This window comes from Hippopotamus amphibius, chromosome 15 (assembly GCF_030028045.1).
Source record: "Hippopotamus amphibius kiboko isolate mHipAmp2 chromosome 15, mHipAmp2.hap2, whole genome shotgun sequence".
NCBI classification, from domain to species: domain Eukaryota; kingdom Metazoa; phylum Chordata; class Mammalia; order Artiodactyla; family Hippopotamidae; genus Hippopotamus; species Hippopotamus amphibius.
This window is the reverse complement of record NC_080200.1, coordinates 316,244-337,059: the sequence shown is the minus strand read 5'-3', so window position 1 is coordinate 337,059 and position 20,816 is coordinate 316,244. Positions and strand designations below refer to the sequence as shown.

General features: G+C 62.9%; 2 protein-coding genes across 3 annotated transcripts; one reads left to right on the top strand and one right to left on the bottom strand.

Moving 5' to 3' along the window:
• Positions 1-4,581: 4,581 nt before the first annotated feature.
• PRSS57 (serine protease 57) lies at positions 4,582-8,997 on the top strand. The gene is made up of 5 exons (XM_057710297.1): positions 4,582-4,660; positions 4,924-5,077; positions 5,628-5,772; positions 7,438-7,692; positions 8,785-8,997. Exons 1-5 carry the CDS (start codon positions 4,582-4,584, stop codon positions 8,995-8,997), a joined length of 846 nt encoding a protein of 281 aa, XP_057566280.1.
• A 784-nt stretch (positions 8,998-9,781) lies between these two features.
• FSTL3 (follistatin like 3) lies at positions 9,782-16,080 on the bottom strand. 2 transcript variants are annotated; one of them, XM_057710296.1, is made up of 5 exons: positions 15,939-16,080; positions 14,403-14,588; positions 12,053-12,268; positions 11,287-11,514; positions 9,783-11,196 (listed from the first exon to the last, which is right to left on the bottom strand). In XM_057710296.1, the coding sequence occupies exons 1-5, from the start codon at positions 16,039-16,041 to the stop codon at positions 11,141-11,143; spliced, it is 789 nt and encodes a 262-aa protein (XP_057566279.1). In that variant the 5' UTR covers positions 16,042-16,080; the 3' UTR covers positions 9,783-11,140. The 2 variants fall into 2 exon arrangements, with proteins under 2 accessions (XP_057566278.1, XP_057566279.1); XM_057710295.1 differs by having other exon boundaries at positions 9,782-11,514; positions 15,939-16,077.
• Between the last annotated feature and the right edge of the window lie 4,736 nt (positions 16,081-20,816).

Genomic DNA, 20,816 nt, shown 5'->3' with positions numbered 1-20,816 from the left:
CCGCTCTGTCGCAAGGACTCAGCTCGGCCATTGCAGTGGGACAGCGGCCAGAGGCGGTAGGTGGCCACATCGCGTGGCCATGTGCCAATAAAACTTTATTTACAAAATGGGCCTGCCCACCTGACAGCTCCGGCCGCTCCACGTCCTCTGGGCACTTGGACTCCAGGGTTCTGCCACTGGGCTCTGTGCGGGCCCCAAGACCCCACGCCTGCCCTGTCCCTGAGGCAGAGATCCCCCCACCTCTCCCAGCACTGACTCCAGCACAGGCCTTGTGTCCCCCACCCCCGCCTCGGCCACAGCCTCCCAGCGCTCCCCGCTGCCTCTCTCCTCTCCACTCTCGCCGGAGGACCTGCCCCCACCTGCCCCACTCAAGCACCTTCTCTGCCTCCCCAGTGCCCCGCAGCCTGGCTCTTGGGGCTGGGCTGTCCAGACACCCTCTCCACACCCGCTGGGCGCTCCTCCAGGAGACCCCTCCCCACGTTCCCTGGGTCTCCTTCTTGCCCTAAAATCCTACTCCCGCCCTATGCTCCTCGCCAACTCCGGTCTCTCTTTTCCCACTTACTTCTGCTGCAGACAGTGTCACCCGACGGTGGGCTTCCTGGCGGCCTGTCTGCCGGGGTGGGGGTCTGCGTCCTCCTGAGGCTGTGCTCCACCCCCACCCGCCAGGCATGCAGCACCTGCACACGGCAGGCGTTCACGAAGCGCTCCTGGAACGAGGGCTGCATACCCCGCCATGGGAAGCGTGGCGCTGGCGTCCAGTCTGCAGACAAGGGGCACCCAGGGCACCCAGCCTCCCCCGAGTTCTCTCCAGCACCCCCCCGGAGATGCTCTGGGGTCACCTAAAGGAGGAGGCCGAGGCCCAGACAGCTGTGGGGCAGCTCTGGGGACCCCGGCCGTGGCCAGGCCACTCCCCCCGCCCCCGAGCATCCGCCGGAGCAATCCTGGAGACTGAGAAGGCAGAGCAGGTGGGCAGGGTGCTGAGGCTCTGCCGTCTGTGCAACGGGCCTGCTCCGGGCCCCACATGCAGCCACGCACGCCTGCACGTCCGTTCCTCCGCTCCCAGCCAGGGCTTCGGATGTGGGGCCAGGAGAAAGCCTGTGAAGGGCAGTGGTGGCCGTCACGACCCCACGCTGGCCGGGACTGACATCCGGAGGGGCCTGGCTGGGAGGAGGCAGGATGCTGTTGGATTGGGCTGTTTATTCTTGAGGCAGCGTGGTCCATTTCAAGAAATAAGAGGTGATTTCCTTGGAAGGTGAGTTAATGGGGTTGAAAGGTAATGTGTGGGGAATTCGCTAGCGGTCCAGTGGTTAGGACTGCGCGCCCTCACTGCTGAGGGCGCGGGTCCAATCCCTGGTCAGGAAACTAAGATCCCACAAGCTGCGCGGAGTGGCCAAAAAAACAAAAGTGTGGGGTGTAAGGGAAAGCGTCACCAGCTGACACCTCCTGGGCCTGGGTCCCATTCCAAGCACCAACCCCATTCACAGATGAGGAAACTGAGGCACACAGGGCCAAGTGGGGTAGGGTCCCTGGGCTCCGACACTGTGTCTGGGGGGTTTCCTGGGAAGATTTTGAGCTTTTCTCAAATCCTCAGGGGCTCCAGACCAAGCCCCATACCTCTCTTGACTGCTTGAACCTCTACTGCTGTTTTGGGCTAGGGAAGGGGCTGTGCACGTACTGAGCACCGACTGCATGCCCCACTCAGGGCTAGGTGATGAGCACCAACTGCATGCATGCCCCACTCGGTTGCTCAGGAACTGACTGTGAGCTCATCTCCTCAATATATAAAGAGCTGTAACAAATCAACAAGTGCTCCGTAAAAGGAGCTATTGTTGTCACTGTTGTCATCACCATTATTGTTGAGTCTCTCCGTCTTGGACAGCCACGCCAATCCTCCATGGAAAGACTCTTCAAGGGTGACAGTCCCAGAGTTCTGGGTTCAAGACCATCTGCTGTGCAGCCCCAGACCGGCACGACTCCCCTCTCTGGGCCTCAGTTTAGGAAAGGGAAGCACTGTGCCCCATGCGGGCCGTTCCTTAGGACTCCGGGAGCTTGGTTATTCAGATCCCCGAAGGACGGTTGCTGGTTTCACAACGGCTCACCAGACAAGAAGGAAATGCGCCCGGCTGTGGGCAGAATCAGCCCCCCAGGCAGAGGCAACAGGAGCTGGCCTGAGGCTGCAATCCTGGCCCCATCGCTCTCTCACCGTGCAGCTTTAGTCAAGGTCCTTAACCTCTCTGTGCCTGCTTCCCCGTCAGTAACGTGGGGACAGAGACAATGCCTACGGCCTCGGGTTGCTCTGCGACGGCATGAATCCCGCACACCTGCAGCCCCGGGTAGTCACGACCCCCAGGGCCTTGTGGCTGGAGGAAGTGACCGAGGCTGGGGGCACAGCCGCAACAGGACAGGCCCAGGGGTCCAGAGTGGACAGGAGCCACCGAAATCTCTCAAGGAATTGTCCACCACCAGCTGCGTTGACCTCCGAGGGAAAGGCAGGGTCCAGCCCTGGCTGAGACCCCAGAAATGGCTTTCACGTGGACCTCGTTTCCCATTTCCCTCCGTGTTCAGGGCTGATGGTTTCCTGCAGCTGCTCTAACACATCACTGCAAACTTCGGGGCTAGAATGACGTTCGCTTACCTGAGCGGCGGGCCTCGCCAGGCTGAGATCCAGGTGTCTGCATGCCAGCAGGGTGGGATCCTTCCAAACCAGCTGGTTCTACCCCACTGTGCTGCTTTCAAGGCTGTGCCTCAGTTTCCTTGTCTGTAAAATGGGGTGATAACAACACAGGAAACTAAACAACACAGGGATTGAGGTCAGCTAAACACAGCCTCGCAACGTCCCGTCCTGGTCCTGGGCCCTGCGGACGTGTCACCTCTCGGGGCAGAGGGGACTTTGCAGGAGGGATGAAGCTGAGGCCCCTGAGACGGGGACGACCCTAGATTCCCCGGGGGGCCCAGTGTCATCCCAGGGTCCTTAGAAGAGGGAGGCGGGAGGGTCCGAGGCAGAGAGAGACGGGAGAGGCTGCGCTGCTGGCTGTGAGGAGGGAGGGAGGGGCCGCGAGCCAGGGATACGGCGCCTCTAGACGCTGGAAAAGGCGGGAGCCGATGCTCCCCTGGGGCCTCTGGAGGGACCAGCCCTGCCCACGCCTGGGTTTAGCCCCGTGAAGTCCAAATAGGACTCCTGACCTGCCTCTGTCTCTCTGTCTCGCTCTGTGTCTATTTCTCTGTCTCTGTCTCTCTGTCTCCCTCTGTGTCTATTTCTCTGCCTCTGTCTCTCTGTCTCGCTCTGTGTCTATTTCTCTGCCTCTGTCTCTCTGTCTCGCTCTGTGTCTATTTCTCTGTCTCTGTCTCTCTGTCTCTGCCTCTCCCACGTGTCTCTCCCCACTCCAGCTCCACCTCACCCTCTTCGTCCACCCCACACCCTTCCTGGCAGGAGCCGCGCCCTGCGTCCTGGTGGAGACGCTGAGTGACGAGCTGGGAGGACCTCTCCCCACCCCAGTCCCCGCCACTGGTGGCGGCCGCCCAGCCCTCCAGGCCCGGCAGTGCCTCCTGGCGAGGGGCCCGCTGTGCCTCCGAGGCGTGTGCAGGGCGAGCCCACCGCAGGCAGCGGCCGCAGAGCCTCCGTCCCCCCGTCCACAACACGGGCCCCCTCTCTGTGCAGAGTGACCCCAGGCCCGCAGTCCTTCTTCTCCATGCCGTGCGGGGACCCCACGGCGTCTCCACCTTAGTGGCTGACGGGCAGACGGGCACGGGGCCTCCGCAAAGCCTACCCAAGGCCACACAGGGCCTCCGACCTGCGTGTCCCCCGTGTGTCCCCAGGCTCACCGAGGCCCTGCCCCCCACCCGCCCGCTCCGAAGCCTCCGTGGCTCCCTAGTGCTCACAGGAGAAGCCCCTGGCCTTTGGCCGCACCTTCAAGGCCCTGAATTAGCCTGACAGGCTCGGTGTTCTTGGGCCACCAGAGCCTGTGCTTCAGCCGTGAACCCAGACCCCCGGACCTACACCCCCAGCCCCGAGAAACGGGAGCACGGTGAGGGTGCTGGCGTTTGTCACACCACATTCCATCTCCAGCACCTACGGGAGGCTGGTATACAGTAGGCACTTAATACCTGCAACAAAGGCAGCGGGAATCACAGGGCTTTCTGGGGGCTGGGGTGAAAGATGGGGAAACTGAGGTTTGAGGCAGTGATGGGCGGGGCTGGGGCCGGACCCCCTTCAGTGGGAGAGCTGGCCCCCAGCGCTGAGGGGCAGATAGGCGAGGGCAGTTGTGCTGCCGACTGTGTACCAGAGGGATGCTGGGTGAACTGAGGCATGGAGCGCAGAGGGGACTCTGGGGTCCCGGGGCGGCAGAGCAGGGGACCCCCGCTGCCCTGGCTCCCGGCCTCCCCGATAACTGCAGTTACCATCAACAGCCCTGACGCGGGAGAGGCATCGGGCTTTCCTCAGCACCGGCTCAGAGCTGGCTGTTGCTGGCGGGGCCTCCGACCACAGGCCACAGCCCAGTTCCCCTTTTCCTGGCCGTTGGGTGGCGGTGGCCGGGGCTTGGCCCGCGGAGCCCTCCAGGGAGACGCCGGCCTGCGACAGCCATGGGGCCCGAGGTCGGGGGCCGGGACCGCCTGCTGCTGTCTGTGACGGCCGCCCTGATACTGTCCATGAGGCCTCCAGGTGAGGACCCCCCCCAAGCCCGTCAGAGCCCCGTACAGGGGCCCCACTCAGGTTCCACCACGTGGTCAGCTACTCGGTCTCCTGCAGGGCTGCTCCTCTCGGGGTCTCAGCGGGGAGGGGGCAGGAGGCCCAGGTTTCAGGGGGTCCAGCCCCTCTCTCGGAAAACTCCAGGGCCCTCTCTGGGCATCTCTGCCTCCGTCCCCCCCAGCCCGACCCCCACCCATCCGGCCCCTCCGCTGACACGCCGCCCACCCTGCCTGCAGGCTCCTGGACGGCCCGGATCATCGGGGGCCACCAGGTGACCCCCCACTCCCGGCCGTACATGGCGTCCGTGAGTTTCCAGGGCCAGCACCACTGCGGGGGCTTCCTGCTGCGGGCCCGCTGGGTCGTGTCGGCCGCCCACTGCTTCAGCGACCGGTGAGCCAGGGCCGGGGGGGGGGCGGGGCGGGCCTGTGTGGACGCACCTCTCAGGTGGGGGCGCTACAGGGAAGGGGGGAGCGGCAGCCGTGACCACACGCAGATGTGAGGACTGCTGTGTCCGCCCTGCGTGTGTCGTGGTCACTACGACTGACATTCACTGCAATCGAGGTGGGGGTTGGGTAGTATAGTCACGCTGAGTGTATTTGTATAGTATTGACATTAACATTGCAGCGGGAATTCCCAGGTGGTCCAGCGGTTAAGACTCTGCCCTTGCACTGGCAGAGGGCGCGAGTTCCATCCCCGGTTGGGGAACTAAGACCCTGCAAGCCACATGGCGTGGCCACAAAAAATTAAGTTAAATTAAATTACTATTGTTGCGATTGGAGTTAATCGCGTCATGGAGGTGGACCGGTAACACACATGACTTACGATCGCGGGCTGGGCGTGAGGATGACGTGGATTTGCTTCGCGGGTGGGGAGAGAGGGAGCCCCAAGCCCGGCCGCCTGTGCCCCAGCCTCGCTCACCATCCCCTTCCCCACCCCGCAGGGACCCCCGGATGGGCCTGGTGGTGCTGGGGGCCCACGACCTGCACACCGCAGAGGCCACGCGGCAGGTGTTCAGCATCTCAGCTGTCTTCACGCACCCCAGCTACCAGCCGGCCTCCCACACCAGTGACATCTGTCTGCTGCGGGTGAGCCGCCGCGTGGGGGACGGGAGCCCTGCCGGATGCAGGTCTGGCCGGTCCCCGCCCCCACCCCCTCACGATGGCCTGGCTGGTTTAAAGACAGCTGCTAGGATCCTGTGAGCTCAGGTCACCCCCTCCGCTGCCCTCCACGCCTCCCACACTCTCCACTTCCGCCCCTCCTCGCTAAGCCGCCAGCGCCCCAGGGGGCTCTGACCCCTGGGCCTTTGCACTGACGGCGGCCCTGCCCTGTACACCGCTGCCCAGACTCCAGGTGGCTTTCAGGTCTCTGCTCACTTGTCCCCTTCTCGGGGGCCTCCCTTGATGACCTCCTGTTCTGCAGCTGCCCCTGGCTCCCCACCTCCTCACCCCATCCCACCTCTCCTGCGTCCAGCACTGCCCACACCTGGCAGCTCCTGCACCACTGGCTCCACCTCGGCCCTCGAGGGCAGGGAGTTTTGTCTCCTTTACGGCCGGTTACAGTACATAGCAGGTGCTCAACACTCGCGCTGAAAGAGGGAACCACGAGACCGTGGGGCCATCAAAGCCCCCAATCCCTGCCCTCTCTGGCCCCTGTGCCCACACGTGCGCCTCTATATGGCCCCACGTGGCCCCTCCTGCTCGGGGGACCTCCGCTCCTTCAGCTCCCACCCGGGAGCCGCAAATTCAATCCCAGGCACTCCCAGCGCTGCCACTTTAGAAGGAGAATATCCCCAAACTGCGCTCAAAACATGGTGGAAAATCGAACAGAGGAGATACTCAACACGACAGTCGTGGGCCCCTGGGAACAGGACGGACTAGAGTACAGTGCTCTCTTGGCAACATATAAAGGAGGTGGCGCGTGTTTTCTACTCATCTGTGAAACCCCAAAGCCTAGGACTCCTGCTCTGCTTCACCCGTCCCACTGTGCAGATGGGGAAAACGAGGCTGGGGGTGATCAGGGATGCACCCAGGTCAGGGAGTGAGCACCCGAACCAGGGGCCCGTCATTCATGCCATGACCGCTGACTGAGCGCCTGTTGTATGCCAGGCACCGGGGACGTAGCCATGAAAACACAGCCCTGGCCGGGCTCCCTCTAAGCCCCCAGCTAACCAGGTGGCAGCTGGGTAAATCAGCCTTGACAGGCGCACATGGGAGCCCAGAGGAGGCGCCTGTCCTAGCCTGGCAGTCTGGGAGGGCTTCCTGGAGATGGTGTCTAAGCTGAGTCCTGAAATTTGGATAGGAAAGGTGCCCCAGGTAGGAGGTGCAGTGGTACAACGTGAGGAAGTGTGGAGGTGGGCCAAGGGGATGGCAGTAGATTTATTCTGGCTGGAGGGGAAGAATGAGCGATGGGCCAAGAGCTTTTATCCCATATCCCGAAGGCAGAGGGGAGCAGGAAGAGGGCTTAGTGCAGGGAAGGAGATGCTGGTTAGAAAGACCCTCTGGACAGCTGAGGGGGTGAGACTGAAATCCTGGAGGCTGGGGGAGACCAGGGTCCTGGTCTGAGGCAGGTGAGGCCTGATGGGTGGGGGAGCGTGATGGCAGAAGCAGCAGGGCCTTCTGACAGCCTGATGACGGCCGCCACCGACCTCTGTCCACGAGGCCAAGACGAGGCCCAGAAAGGTACACAGGCAGGAGCAGTGGTGGGTGGCTGCAGGGCTGGGAGGGTGCCTAACCTCAGCCCTCCCCCTGCAGCTGAACAGCTCTGCCATCCTGGGTCCTGCAGTGGGGCTACTGGGGCTGCCGCAGAGGCCACCCAGGGCCGGGGCACGGTGCAAGGTGGCCGGCTGGGGCTCCGTGTCCGACTTCGAGGAGCCGCCGCCTGTGCTGATGGAGGCCGAGGTCCGCGTGCTGGGCCTGGATGTCTGCAACAGATCCTGGAGGGGGCAGCTGAATGCTGCCATGGTCTGCACCCGCAGTGAGGACCACCGGCGACGCGGCTTCTGCTCGGTGAGATACTCACTGTCTGTCCTGCCTGATTACCACATGGAGAAACCAAGGTCCACAGAGAGGGTCAGAGCTGAGTAGAGCCTTGGGAACTAAGTCCTAGCTCACCTTTGACCAGATGGGCCTCGCTTGAGGCCCTGGAAGGGCAGGGAGTTTCCCAGAGTCACCGAGCTGCCATGTAAGGCTGTGCAGGTTGTGCACTGTACAAAGAGCGATAGATTTGTGTCTTTGAAAGCAGTGTCCAGATCTCAAGGAAGAAGCTCCTGCTTCTAAGCCCTTGTATGGATGGATTGCTGGTAAATCTGGCCGTGGTACTGAGGGAGAAACTCAGCCTGGGTGGGGAGGAACGTCTTTCGTTCCAGCCAAGAGAGTGCAGTGGTTCAGCCTCTGGAGCCCAACTGCCTGGGTCCACGTCCAGATTGAGTCACTTCCCAGATGCGTGGTCTTGGAAAAGTCACCTCACTTCTCAGGACCTCACTTTCTCCATCTGTAAAACTGTCGCACAAATAGGACCTACTTCAGGGTCAGAGCTGATTCCAGGTGACAATTAGGGTGATAGGTCTGGGGAGGTGAGGGAAGAGGAGAAAGCAGGAATTTTAGGGTGAGTATTCGGGCAGGCCTCTCCGAGGAAAGTACTTTTGAGACTTGGAGGGTCCCTAAGAAGATCTGAGGGGAGGCATGCCAGGAAGAGAGACCAGTCACAGGGCTGCTGTGTACAGCTGTGCAGATCGTGCACTGTGCAAGGCGCTGCGGACTTGTGTATGTATACAAGCAGTGTCCAGCAGGGGGCACTAACAGGTCTCGACAATATGCGGAAGCCTAGAGGGTAGAGTCTGGTTTGCGGCAGGAACATTTGGCATGGCTGGCACCAAGTCGGGGGGAGAGGAGGGCAGACGGGTGGGTGGGGGCTGGATCCTCCAGGCCTGAAAGGCTGAGGTGAGGGGTTTGGTCTTTGCTATCAGAGCTCTAAGGAGCCATGCACGTACCGGTTTGGAGGCAGGGAGGGTCCTGGCCAGAGTTACCTGTATCAGTCCCGCTAAGGAAAGTGAGGCCTTAGCGAGGGACCCCTGACCTCACCTTTGCCTCCACCTCCAGGCAGACTCTGGGGGGCCGCTGGTGTGCGGAAATCGGGCCCATGGCCTCGTGTCCTTCTCTGGCCTCTGGTGCGGTGACCCCAGGACCCCCGACGTGTACACACAGGTGTTCGCCTTCGTGACCTGGATCTGGGATGTGGTTCGGCGGGGCCCACAAGGCCCCCCGCCCAGCCCCCCGCCCAGGACCACTGGGGGCCCTGCAGGAGTCGCCTGAACCACGGCAGCACTGGGGACACAAATGAGATGGCAAACGACGCACATAGCTCCAGCCTGGAAAGTTCTGTGGCTGGGGCAGAGGGCTCCTGGACCCCCAAACTCCGGGAAGCCTGGTGGGGGGGGTGGCAGGTGGGGTAGGGGGGCATCAGTTCCAAACAAAAGGGGCAAAATAACAGAATAAAGTCTCAACTGACTCACCAGACACGATGCTCTGCTCCAGGGCCACCCACGTGTCTTGAAGCTTCTCCTCGGCCTCAGCGCGGCTGAGGGTCCAGCTCTGTGCCCCTCCCCCCCCCCGGGGGACCTTGAGCCACAGGACCTGGGCCCCTCTGCATCCTCCCACACCCTTCCCGCGCTGACCCCTCTGGGGTTTTCTGCCCCGCCTCACAGCTCGAGCTCGGGACAGCTTCCTGGCCTCGGCCCCTGCCTGGACCGCCATTCCTCCACCACCCGGCCAACCCTGCCCACGGATGGGGAAACCGAGGCTGGGAGAGGGTGGGGGCTCAGGTTGGCCGGGCTCCTCAGGAAGCTGGACCTGACCCTCTGAAAAGTGCTTCGAGCAAACAGCGCCCAGCTGGCAGCGAGGCCGCGTGTGTCCCAGGTGGCGCTTTACTAATCGTGTTAGTGCTGTTATGGTACCTCCAACCCTTCCGGGCCAGGCCTGTTTCTGGGTCCTAAACCAGGCGGCCTCTTGGGGCTGCCCTGAGCCGTCTTGACCCTCCTCCTTCCACCTCTCCCCACCCCATAAAGACCAAGACTCCCACCCACCCCCACCCCACCCGCCTCAGTTCTACAGCTGCTGCTCACTGCCTGAAGGTGGACACGGAGGCCCAGAGGCGGGCGGCAGCTGTCCCAGGGCCATGCACCTGGGTCTCTGCCCTGGATGCTTCCCGAACCCCCCACATGCCAGCATCACAGCCCCCAGGCAGGTAACCCCCTACCAACGTGGGGCTCAGAGGCTCAGAGAGAGGGGGACAGACCAAGGCTTGGGCTCCAAAGTGGCTTTTTCAGTGTTTATTTCTTTGGCAGGCGAGGCAGGACCTCAGGGTGGGGAGGCTGCCTTGTCGGGGAGCTGGGGCGAACCCGCTGCAGAAGGGCACTTTTCTGGGTGGCGCAGGTAAGGCACTTCCTGGAGGCTGGGAAGGACACGACAAGCACCACGGCCCTGCACGCCTCGCGCTGAACTCGGGGAGCTGGGTTCCTGCCCCGCTGGGCCCCCACCCTGGCCTGAGCCTCCAGGCTACACACAGGCACGGGGAGGTTACACAGAGCAACAGCCGGGGTGCACAGAGGGAACCCAGCGGGCAGGTGAGGAGGGCTCAGCTGCGAGCTGGGCCTCGTGGCCAGGGCAGGGTGCGGCGGAGCGCGCGTCCGGAGTCTGGACCTCACCTGTGGACAGGGCAGCTGGCACTGGGGGGGCCCCTCAGACACACGGCTCTACGATGTCCGATGTGCAGTGGGTCTTGGTGTCTACATCCCAGCCTGGGCCAGTGGGTGAGCAGGGGGCGGGACCCACTCACTGTAAGTGAACTGGGCACTGCCGGACATGGTGCCCTGTTCTGGGCGGGTGTGGCCTCTCCACGCCCAAGGCCTGTGTCAGGAGGCACAGAGGGCACCCCCGTCCCCCCCGGGGACAAGCTGGGCTTTCCTCAGGGGCCTCCACAGGACACAGTGGGGAACTGGAGGCAGGGGAAAGGTAAGCCCCTTCGTTACCCTGGCGCTGGTGGGGGACAGTGGTTGCTTCCTTGGCCCGTCTGGGGCCTGGGCATGTTCTAGGCGTGTTGACCCCCTCTCACCCCCGTCCCTGTTCCCGAAGGCCAGGATGCCGCTTCAGTAACTGCTGGCAGGGATCCCAGCCCTCTCGCTGGGAACAGTAATTAACAGAGTCATTCTCCCCAGGGAGCAGAAGCGTGGGGTCCTCCTGGGCAGTAGGGTACCTGGCGTGCGGCCCCACCCACCAGCCCTGCTCCCAGGCCTCCTTCCCGCAATCCTTCCAAGATATCGTCGAGGGGCACGAGGGCTCCCGAAATGGTCCCGGTCCAGGCTCTGGGGCGTGTCCGTGGGACATAAATTAGACTCTGCTGTGGCAATAAATAAGACGGGGAAGCCTTGAACGCCAGGCCCAGGCCGGTCCCGCAGGCTCACACAAAGTTCTCCTCCTCCTCCTCGGACTCAGCATCCGATGGCCCCGGAGCGCCTGCAGAGCGGGAGGGACCACGAGAGAAATGCGGGCGCGGAGAGGGGCTGGCGGCTAGCCCCCGCCGCCGCCCCCCGCCCCGCGCCGCACCTGCACAGCTGCCCGCGTGGCGCACGCCAATGGAGCGGCCCAGGAAGCAGGTGGCCTGGCGGAGGTGGCACGAGGACATGTAGGTGACGTTGTTGTTGCCACAGAGCTCCAGGCCGGGGCTGGCGGGCGCGGGGCAGGGCGCCGCGCGACACACCACGCAGTGCGCGCTGCCGGTCTGGTCTACCACGCAGGACTGCGGCCGCAGGCACACCACGTGCGCGCACGATTCTGCAGGCGGGGCGGCGGGGCGGGTCAGCGGCGCTCGCGGGGACCACGCCGGGCACCCCGCCGGGCCCCGAGGCCCCGCCCCCTTCTTGCAGCAGAAGCCACGCCCTCCCAGGGCCCCGCCCACACGCCCCAGCTCCACCCTCCACCCCTCCCCCTTTGACTGCACCAATGAGCTGCCCTGACTCACACACACGTATCCCTCGCCCCATATGAGCCCCAGGACCTCCCCCCTTTCCAAACCAGCGTCCGGCTCTTTCTCATTCCCGACCCCACAGAAGACCTCATCCGGGGACACTCTCTCGGGACTATAGGCGCCCTTCACTAGGCCCCGCCCACGAACTCAGCCTAGGCCCCGCCCCCACCCTGATTGTAGACCCCGCCCCTTCCCGCCAAGGCCCCGCCCACACACTGCGGCAGCGGCCTCCTTCGGGACGCGCAGGCCCGGTGGCCCCGCCTCTCAGGCCCCGCCCCCGCGCGCTGCGGCCTCTCTCGGGACGCGCAGGCCCGGTGGCCCCGCCCCAGCCCCGCCCCCACGTACTGCGGCAGCGGCCCCGGTACATGACGCGCAGGTCCGGGTGGCCGCGGCAGCGCGCGGCGCGCAGCTCGCACTCGTCGCGGTAGGTGGCGCCGTCCGAGCCGCAGACCTGCAGGCGTGCCGGGAGCCCCGAGCAGTCGGGCGCGCACTCGCAGCGCGGGCGGCCCCCCAGCATGCGGCAGGCCTTGCCGGGGCCGCACTCCACGCCCTCGCACGAGTCTGTGGACAGAGCACACGCGCGTGTGGGCTGCGGCGCGTGGCCGAGGCCGGAGGCCCTCGGAACCCCCGCGCGCTCCCCGCCTGTTCCGAGGGCCGGAGTCGGGGCGCACGGAGATGGACATTGATGTGGGGTCTGGATGCGGGACCGTTCGGGGCGAGATCCGGCCGCGGCCCGCGTGGACCACGCCGCCCCTGGGGTGGGGGTGGGGTGCCTCTGTCGGGGGGAGGGGCCCCGTGTACGCGGGAGAGGGGTCTCTGCCCCGAATCTGGGGGTCCGGGAACGGGCGGCCACCCCCGGTTCGGCTCTCGCTCCGCAGCTGGGCCGCCCGCTCGGGCTGACGTCTGTTCCCTGCTCTCCGCGCGTTTCTGGGAAGGCTGGCGGGGGGCCGGCTGCGTCAGCCTGGGGGGCTCCACCCCGTCCGGGCGCGGGTCTGGGGAGGACGGGCAGCCTGCTCCCCGTGCCTGCCAGGACCTCCCCGGAGGAGGCGTCGGCGAGGGCGGGCCGTCGGCCTGGGCTGAGGCTGGCTTCCCGGGGAGGGGGCCTCCCGCAGCTCGAGCCGAGCTCGAGCCCTCTGCGCCGGGGGTTATCGCCCCCCGCGGCCCCATTTCTCAGGCAGGGAGACGAGCCTCCCCCTGGGGTCCCCGACCCCACTCGGGCCCCACTGACGGCTGCTCCTCGCCTCCCAGGCCCAGGGCAGCCTCCCATCTGCCCCCACAAGGTGGGCCGTTTGTCATCATTTTACAAAAGAGGGAAACTGAGGCCCTGTCACAGCTATGAGTGGGGGAGAGGAAGGACACCTCAGCCTGAGAACTCCAGGCCAGACCCGATGGACCCCAGCTCTGTGGCTTCTGGGTCTGGAGGCCATCTCTGAGCTCGAGTTGTTTCAGCCTCAGTTTCCCTGTGTGTAAAGTGGGGCTGTGGGGAAACCCACCCTACAGGGTGAGCAGAAAATAGATGGGTGCTCTTAAGAGCCTAGCCCGCACCCCTGGGGTCCCCCTGCCAGGCCATGTGGGCCGCACCTGGGCTTGTCCCTTGCTGCCCACCCACACGCACATCTGGAACCGTTCTCCCCCCGCCCCCCCCCCCCCATCCCCGTGGCTTCTCACGAGCGAGAACAGAAGTGACAGGGCTGAGTTCCTGATCCCAAGGCCAGGCGAGATGGGGGGAGGGTGTCCTGGACCCTGTCATGCCCAGTCCACGCACTTTCTGAAGTCTGTCCTCCTCCCAGAAGCCAGCGAGGCTTCTGGAGGGAGCCAGGGCACATGGCAGCTGAGTCCAGGACCACCCAGCCAGGCTGATCTGGGATTAATCACATCTTAGCAGCCAGCCAGTCAGCTTGGCCTGCAGGTCTGCAGCCCTCAACTCCAGCCTCCTCCCTGCGCCCCCGTCCTGACCCCGCCCACCAGGGTCTGATCCCAGGCCATGGTCTCTGCTGAGGCTCTCCCCGCTGCTCTCTCCAGCTGGCAAACTCCTAACTGTGCCCCAACACCCTGGCTCTAGAGCCCACCTCCTTCAATTCATACCTCCCCACACCCTCTAGGCCCTTGCAGGTTCGGCCTTGCACAGGGGGCTGGGAGGGTCCCCAACTCCTTCTCCAGGGCAGATACTGTGTCTTGACTTAGTCATTCACTCATTCTGCCTTCAAAGAGCTCCTAGTCTGATGGAGGAGGCAGTATTTCCCAGAATATGGTCCACAAGGCACATGCTTGCTAAATGGGCAGCTGTGGCCCTAACCACAGACCCTGGAGTCTGTGGGGTTAGGGGCAGGTAAGTGTTTGGGAACACTGAGTGTGGGGTCACAAGCCCTAATGGCCAGTCGAGGAGAATCCACCTTCCTAAGAGCTGCGTGTGAGTACGTCCCCCAGGTGGAACGCAGGTGGGCAGTGCCACCCAGGCAGAGGGCTCCTCGTGTGCAAGGGCCTAAAGGGTGGAAACCAAAACAGGGACTCCTCGGAGCTTCCCGCATCCTCACCTGCGGGAGGCCGAGGCCCCCAACCCCTCTCTGAGCCTGGGACCCCCCTGCCGGCAGCCTCAAGCTCCTGCATACCCCCGGGCCGGGGAGCTCACTCTCAGCTGTCCCGCCTCGGACCACAATGACCCTGACCTGCGGCCGACGCCCGCCCAGGGCCTCACCTTTGCAGGGGAGGCAGTGGACGAGGCCCAGGAAGCCCAAGAGGCTGATCTTGTTCCCCGGGTGCGTGAAGTTGGACCAGGCGGTGTCGATGTTGCCAGAGGCACAGCACTCAGCCTGGCTCACGTCCGTCTTCAGCACCAGGCTGCACGTGGCCTCTCGACCCTGCTGGAGCCAGCAGACACCACCTGTGGACCAGGGGGGCAGTTCCTACCAGGCCAGAGGGGCCCTCCCGTGCCCCTCCCCACACCCAGCCCTTGGCCTTCCAGCCAGCTCCTGGCCCATGGGGATGCATACAGTTGGTGCTCAGTAGTTACAGAGGAGATGATCTGCTCCCAACCTGGGAAGGAGGGGCAGAAAACCACACAGGTGCCCGCGCCCTGGTTGCAGATTCTTTGGGGATCCTTCCTCTCCGGGCTCCAGCCCCCAACGGCTCCACCGCCCACCCCCACCCCTCCAGGGAAGCCCTCGCCCTGGCTCCAGGCCCCCCCGCCCAGGCCTGGCATCCTGCCCAACCGGTCAGACCCCCCCGGGAGCTGGTCGTGTCAGGGTCAGTGGGCCCTGGAGCCGCCTCTCCCGCCTCTGCCCTCTGTCTAGACAGCGCCCGAGGGCACGCGGAGCCCCCTCGCCCGGCAGCCCCCCCTCGCCTGGCCCGCCTCTTACTCACTCCAACTTGGGAACATTCCCCTTGCATGAGCTCACCGTCTCCCCGGGGACGCGGCCTTCGGGGAGGGGGCTTGGCTCTCCCCTCTGGGCGGGGCTGGGGTGGGGCTGCAGGGTGGGGTGGGGGGCAGATGGCCCTTGGTTTCTGCACCGTTAAGTGGGGGGGGGGGAGTGGCCACGGCCCCCATATCAGGGAGCTCCCGGGCTCCCGGGCGCTGTGCCGACCGCCTCCCAGGGACCAGCGCTGGGAGCCCAGCACCTTGGCACCCTTTATAAAAGGGGAAACTGAGGCCAGGAGTGGGGATACGACTTCCCCAGCATCTCCACAACAAGTGGCGAGTGTGAGATTCCAACGACCTGTCTGCCTGAGCCAGACCCAGGGAAGATCTGAGACCCCAGCTGGAGGTCCTGAGTCCAGCCGCCCAGCCCTCCCTCTGGGGCATCAGGACCGGATCGTCCAGGTTCAAACCCCCGCTTTGCCGCTTAGAAGCTGTATGACCCCGTGCCTCAGTTTCCCCACCCGGAACCCGGGCCTAAGACGGCCCACACTGTGTAGCGGGCTGTTGCGTGGACTCCAGGAGGGACGAGGCAGACACTAAGCGCTCAATAACTGTCAGCAGCTCTTGTGACTAGATGCTTGATCATAAATTGCGAAGCGGTCACATCTGCTCTCCTGACCTCCTGGTGACCCTCCTTTGGGCCTTCTGGGGCTGGGGGAGGGGCGCCCCAAGCCCTCCCGGATTCAACCTGCAGCGGCCGCGGGTCGCCGCTCTCCGCCCCCGGCCGCCGCGCCCCCCGACCTCGCCCCCGGCCCGCATTCCGGGCAGGCTCCCGTGGGCGCCCCCCCCCCCGCCCCTTCCGGCCGCCCCACTCACCGGGCGCGGGGTCCCCCGAGCCCACGGAGCCCACGAAGCCCACGGCCCACGCCAGGGCCCCCCAGGGCAGCGGCCACAGTGGCCCCGGCGCCCCGGGACGCATGGCGGACGCAGACACGGGCGGGCGGCGGGGAGGGCGGCGGCGGCACCACTTCCAGCGCGCGGCCGGCGCGCCCTATAAAGGTCCCGCGGGCTGCGGGCGGGGCGGGGCGGGCCGGCCGGGGCGGGGCGCGGGGCCGGCGGGGCGCGGGGCCGTGTCGCGCGCGCTGTGGGCGGCCGCGGGGGGCGGGGGGCGGGGGCCCGGCCCGGGCGCCGGGCCGCCGGCTGTGAGGGCGAGGTGTCGCCGCGCGTGCGGGGGGCCCGCGGGGAGCGCGGCCGCGCATCCGTGCGCGTCGGGGTGCGCGTGTGGTCGCCGGCGCGGCCCCGGTGCGCTCGGGGCTCCTGGCCGGTCCTGCCCCGCCCCTGCGGGCCCGCACCCCCGGGGACCTCGGCCCCGGCCGTTGCCTCCTCGCAGCCCCCCGGGCTGCGGGCCTGGCCGCGTGGCCGCTGGAGCCGGTGTGAGCGCGTGGGGGCGGGGGAGGGACGGGGCAGAGGGAGACACCAGCGGTCCCAACGACGCCGCCGACGGCTGTCATCACACCACAGGACTCACACAACGCCCTCTGTGTGCCTGGCTTTGCCCCTCACCTGAGAGGGCACCAGAGCCCCCAGGCCACATCCGCCACGCCTGGCTTCTCTCCCCTGAGGCTCCCTGCTCCGTGTCCTGGGCCGCCCTGGAATCCTGGGTTTCCCCCAGTTTGCGACGGCCACACAGCGTGGGCCTGGGGAGCCCTGAGTCCACTGCGGCCTCAGTGCAGCAGAATGCTTTTCCTGTTTTGGAGCTCATCCCTTCCAGCCTGGGGGCCTCCCACGTGGTCGGGGCACCCCGACGTGCTCATGGATCCTGTGCGGCCCCGCTGTGTTTGTGTTTCTGGGAAATAATTAGTGACGATCTCCTGGTGGCGGGGTCCTTTGGGAGGTGTTGGGGCATCAGGTTTGCCAAGGCAGACCCAGTCCCAACAGATATAGACAGACAAATTAATATGTAACTTTTAAAGAGTGGAAAATGCTTTCAGGAAAAACAGGTTGAGAGCAATTGGTTATCTCCCAGAGCCGCCTATGCCTCATCACCTCCCATCCCTGCATCCGCCCCCTCCCCAGGTGTAGAAACAGAATCCATGAAGGCACAGCCCCTCCTCTGCGGCTAGCCGACACCATGCCCAGACCCTTCTTTCACCTTAGCTGTCCAGCCTGACAGCTGTCCCCAGGCCAGTGCCAAGGGCCACATTACTTCCTAGCATCACTGAGGGAGGGCACCCAGCTGTCTCAACCTGGCCTTGGCCTCTGACAGTCCAAGGGGATTCTCCCCGGTGGGGAAATGGGGCAGGAATGAGACCCTGTGTTCTCACCAAGGGTGCGCGGGGGCTGCACAGCGTGACCTTGTCCGAGACCTGACCCTGCCATGACTTGGCCACCCCGTCCTGGGCTGTGTGAATAAAAGGGCCATTGTCGGCCTGGCGTGGGTTCGAAACTCAGGCCAGCAGCCAGTGGCCTTCTGCTCCCCAGCCTGGCGTGTCTCCCCAGCACAGAGGCTTTGCACTGGGTGACCTCAAGCAAGTCGTGGCCCTCTTTGGGGAGTCCCTCTTTTGAGTATGTCCCATGTGTGCCCTCCTCTCCACCCTGACCCAGCCTGCAGCCTGCATCCTACCCCAGGTGCCTGCCGTAAGGCTCCTTCCTAGCCCATCCCATCACATCCCCTGTGGTCCCTGCTCACCACCCCGGGGAGACCCACAGTGACAACCCAACGTAATCAGAGCTGTGATAGTGGATGCTGTACCTGACCCAGCCTGGGGAGATCAAGGCAGACTTCTCAGAAGAAGAGGACATTTACATGGAGTTAGATTGAACAGTGGGGGAGGGAAGGGCGATGGGAACAGAAGTAATGGGATGTTTGTGCTACAATGAAGTGAAAGCCTGAATACAGCCCCCTGAGATATGTGCGTCCTTGGACCCTGTGAACATATCACCTCGCACCGGCAAAAGGACTTTGCAGGTAGGATTAAGTCGAGGCCCTTCGGATGGGAGATGATCCTGGGTTATCCAGGGGGGCCCAGTGTCATCACGCGATCCTTAAAAGTGGAGACCTTCCCCACTGTGGTCAGAGAGATGCAACATGAGAAGGACGTGACCTGCAGTTTGGCTTTGAAGATGGAGGAAGGGGCCTCCAGCCAAGGAATGTGGGCGGCCTCTAGGAGCTGGAAAAGGCAGGAACAGATTCTCCCCTGGAGCCTCCAGAAGGGAGTGCAGCTCTGCCAACACCTTGAGTTTTAGCTCAGAGAGACCCATGTTGGACTTCTGACCTCCAGAACTGGAAGAGAAAAACTGCTGTTTTAAGCTACCAAGTTTGTGTCGATTTGGGACAGCAGCTAATACAAAGGGGTTCAGTGTCGCAGGAATATGGTCCCTGCCTGGCTGGACACAAACAAGCGAGTGAACACACGTGTGAAGACAGCGGCAGGACAGAGACCTGGGAGCAAGAAGGTTCTGGGGTCTCCAAGGAAGTGACCCTGAGGCCTCGAGGGAGAAGGAGACGTCTGCTGGAAACCCAGTTTGGTCTGTGCCACCCTGGTCAGGCCACATGTGACCTCTCCGGCCTCCATTCTCTCATCTGTACAATGGGCACAGATCCCAGTACTGCAGATTCCAGCCAGGACTCCAGGGACAGTGCCTGGTGCACGGTAGGGGTGTGACGCAGGTACAGGGATTCTTGCTAATTGAGGAAGGGGTAAGGATTCCGCCGTTCCCCACCATGCTGTGAGGCAGGCATCCATTTTACAGAGGGGGCAGCTGAGGCTGGAGGAAGGACAGAGAGTGACTTTCTGGGGGTCACAAAGCCCCAAAGGGTCAGGAATGGAGTCAGTACCAGGTAAGCAAGATTACAAGACCCATGTGCTGAGCCCCAAACAATCAGGGTGAGCCCCCAGGTTGTGGCTGGCATCCCCTCTCTGGTCCCAGCATCAGGTTTTCCTTTGGGAATCACCTCCTGCACTCCCAGCTCAGATGTCCCCAAGAGTGGGCACCCACCCAGGCCCAACCACTTAGAATCATCCGACATTCAGCAAACCAGGAAGAGTCAGCTCTGAGACTTTCTTTTGTTTTTAATGATTTTTAAAAATTAATTAATTTACTGGCTGCCTTGGGTCTTTGTTGCTGAATGCGGGCTTTCTCTAGTATCAGCGAGTGATGGCTACTCTATGTTGTGGTGCACGGGCTTCTCATTGTGGTGGCTTCTCTTGTTATTGCGGTGGCTTCTCTTGTTGCAGAACACAGGCTCTAGGTGCAGTAGTTGTGGCACGCGGGCTCAATAGTTGCGGCTCGTGGGCTCTAGAGTGCAGGCTCAATGGTTGTGGCACACGGGCTTAGTTGCTCCTCAGCATGTGGGATCTTCCCGGACCAGGCATGGAACTCATGACCCCTGCATTGGCAGGCCGATTCTTAACCACAGTGGCACCAGGGAAGTCCCAGCTGTGAGACTTTTGCTGGGAGAGGGACACCCACTTCTTGCCTGAGCTGGAGGGGTGTGAGCCTGGAGCTGCAGGTGGCTCCTGCCAATGGCCAGGGAGAGGCTGGCCCAGTGGGACACTGAGCCAGGGAGGCAGCAGCAGTGCCCTGTGCTGTAATTGGAGGTCCTGGATCCAGCTGTGCCTGAAGTCCTCCCCCCCCAATAAGATAAAGCTGCTTTAAGCAGCGTTTCTGTCCCTTACTGTGGACAAAACCAGCTTACAATAAGCCCATTTACATTTTATTCAAGCGGAGCCTCTAGAATCCAGAGCAGGGAACCCTCATGTGCTGTTGGTGGGAATGTAAATTGATACAGCCACTGTGGAGAACAGTATGGAGGTTCCTTAAAAAACTGAAAATAGAATTACCATATGACCCAGCAATCCCACTACTGGGCATATACCCAGAGAAAACCATAATTCAAAAACACACATGCACCCCAATGTTCATTGCAACACTATTTGCAACAGCCAGGACATGGAAGCAACCTAAAATGTCCATCAGCAGATGAATGGATAAAGAAGATGTGGTGCATATATACAATGGAATATGACTCAGCCATAAAAAAGGAATGAAATTGGGACATTTGTAGAGACATGGATGGACACAGAGACTGTCATACAGAGTGAAGTGAGTCAGAAAGAGAAAAAACAAATATCATATATTAACCCATACATGTGGAATCTAGAAAAATGGTACAGATCAACCAGCTTGCAAGGCAGAAATAGAGACACAGATATAGAGAACAAACATATGGACACCAAGGGGGGAAGCGGGGTTGGGGGGGGATGAACTGGGAGATTGGGATTGCCATATATACATTACTAATAAGACAAAAGTATCCAATTGTACACTTTAAATATATGCAGTTTATTGTATGTTAATTTTATCTCAATAAAAGTTCCTTTTTAAAATTAATTTATTGGCTGTGTTGGGTCTTTGCTGCTGCACACAGGCTTTCTCTAGTTGTGGTGAGCAGGGGCTACTCTTCATTGTGGTGTGCAGGCTTCTCATTGCAGTGGCTTCCTTTGTTGCAGAGCATGGGCTCTAGGCACACGGACTTCAGTAGTTGTGGCATGTGGGCTCAATAGTTGTGGCTTGCGGGCTGTAGAGCGCAGGCTCAGTAGTTGTGGTGCACGGGCTTAGTTGCTCCACAGCCTGTGGCATCTTCCCGGCCCAGGGATGGAACCCATGTCCCCTGCATTGGCAGGAGGGTTCTTAACCACTGCGCCACCAGGGAAGTCCCTCAATAAAAGTTCATTAAAAAAAAAAAAGCAA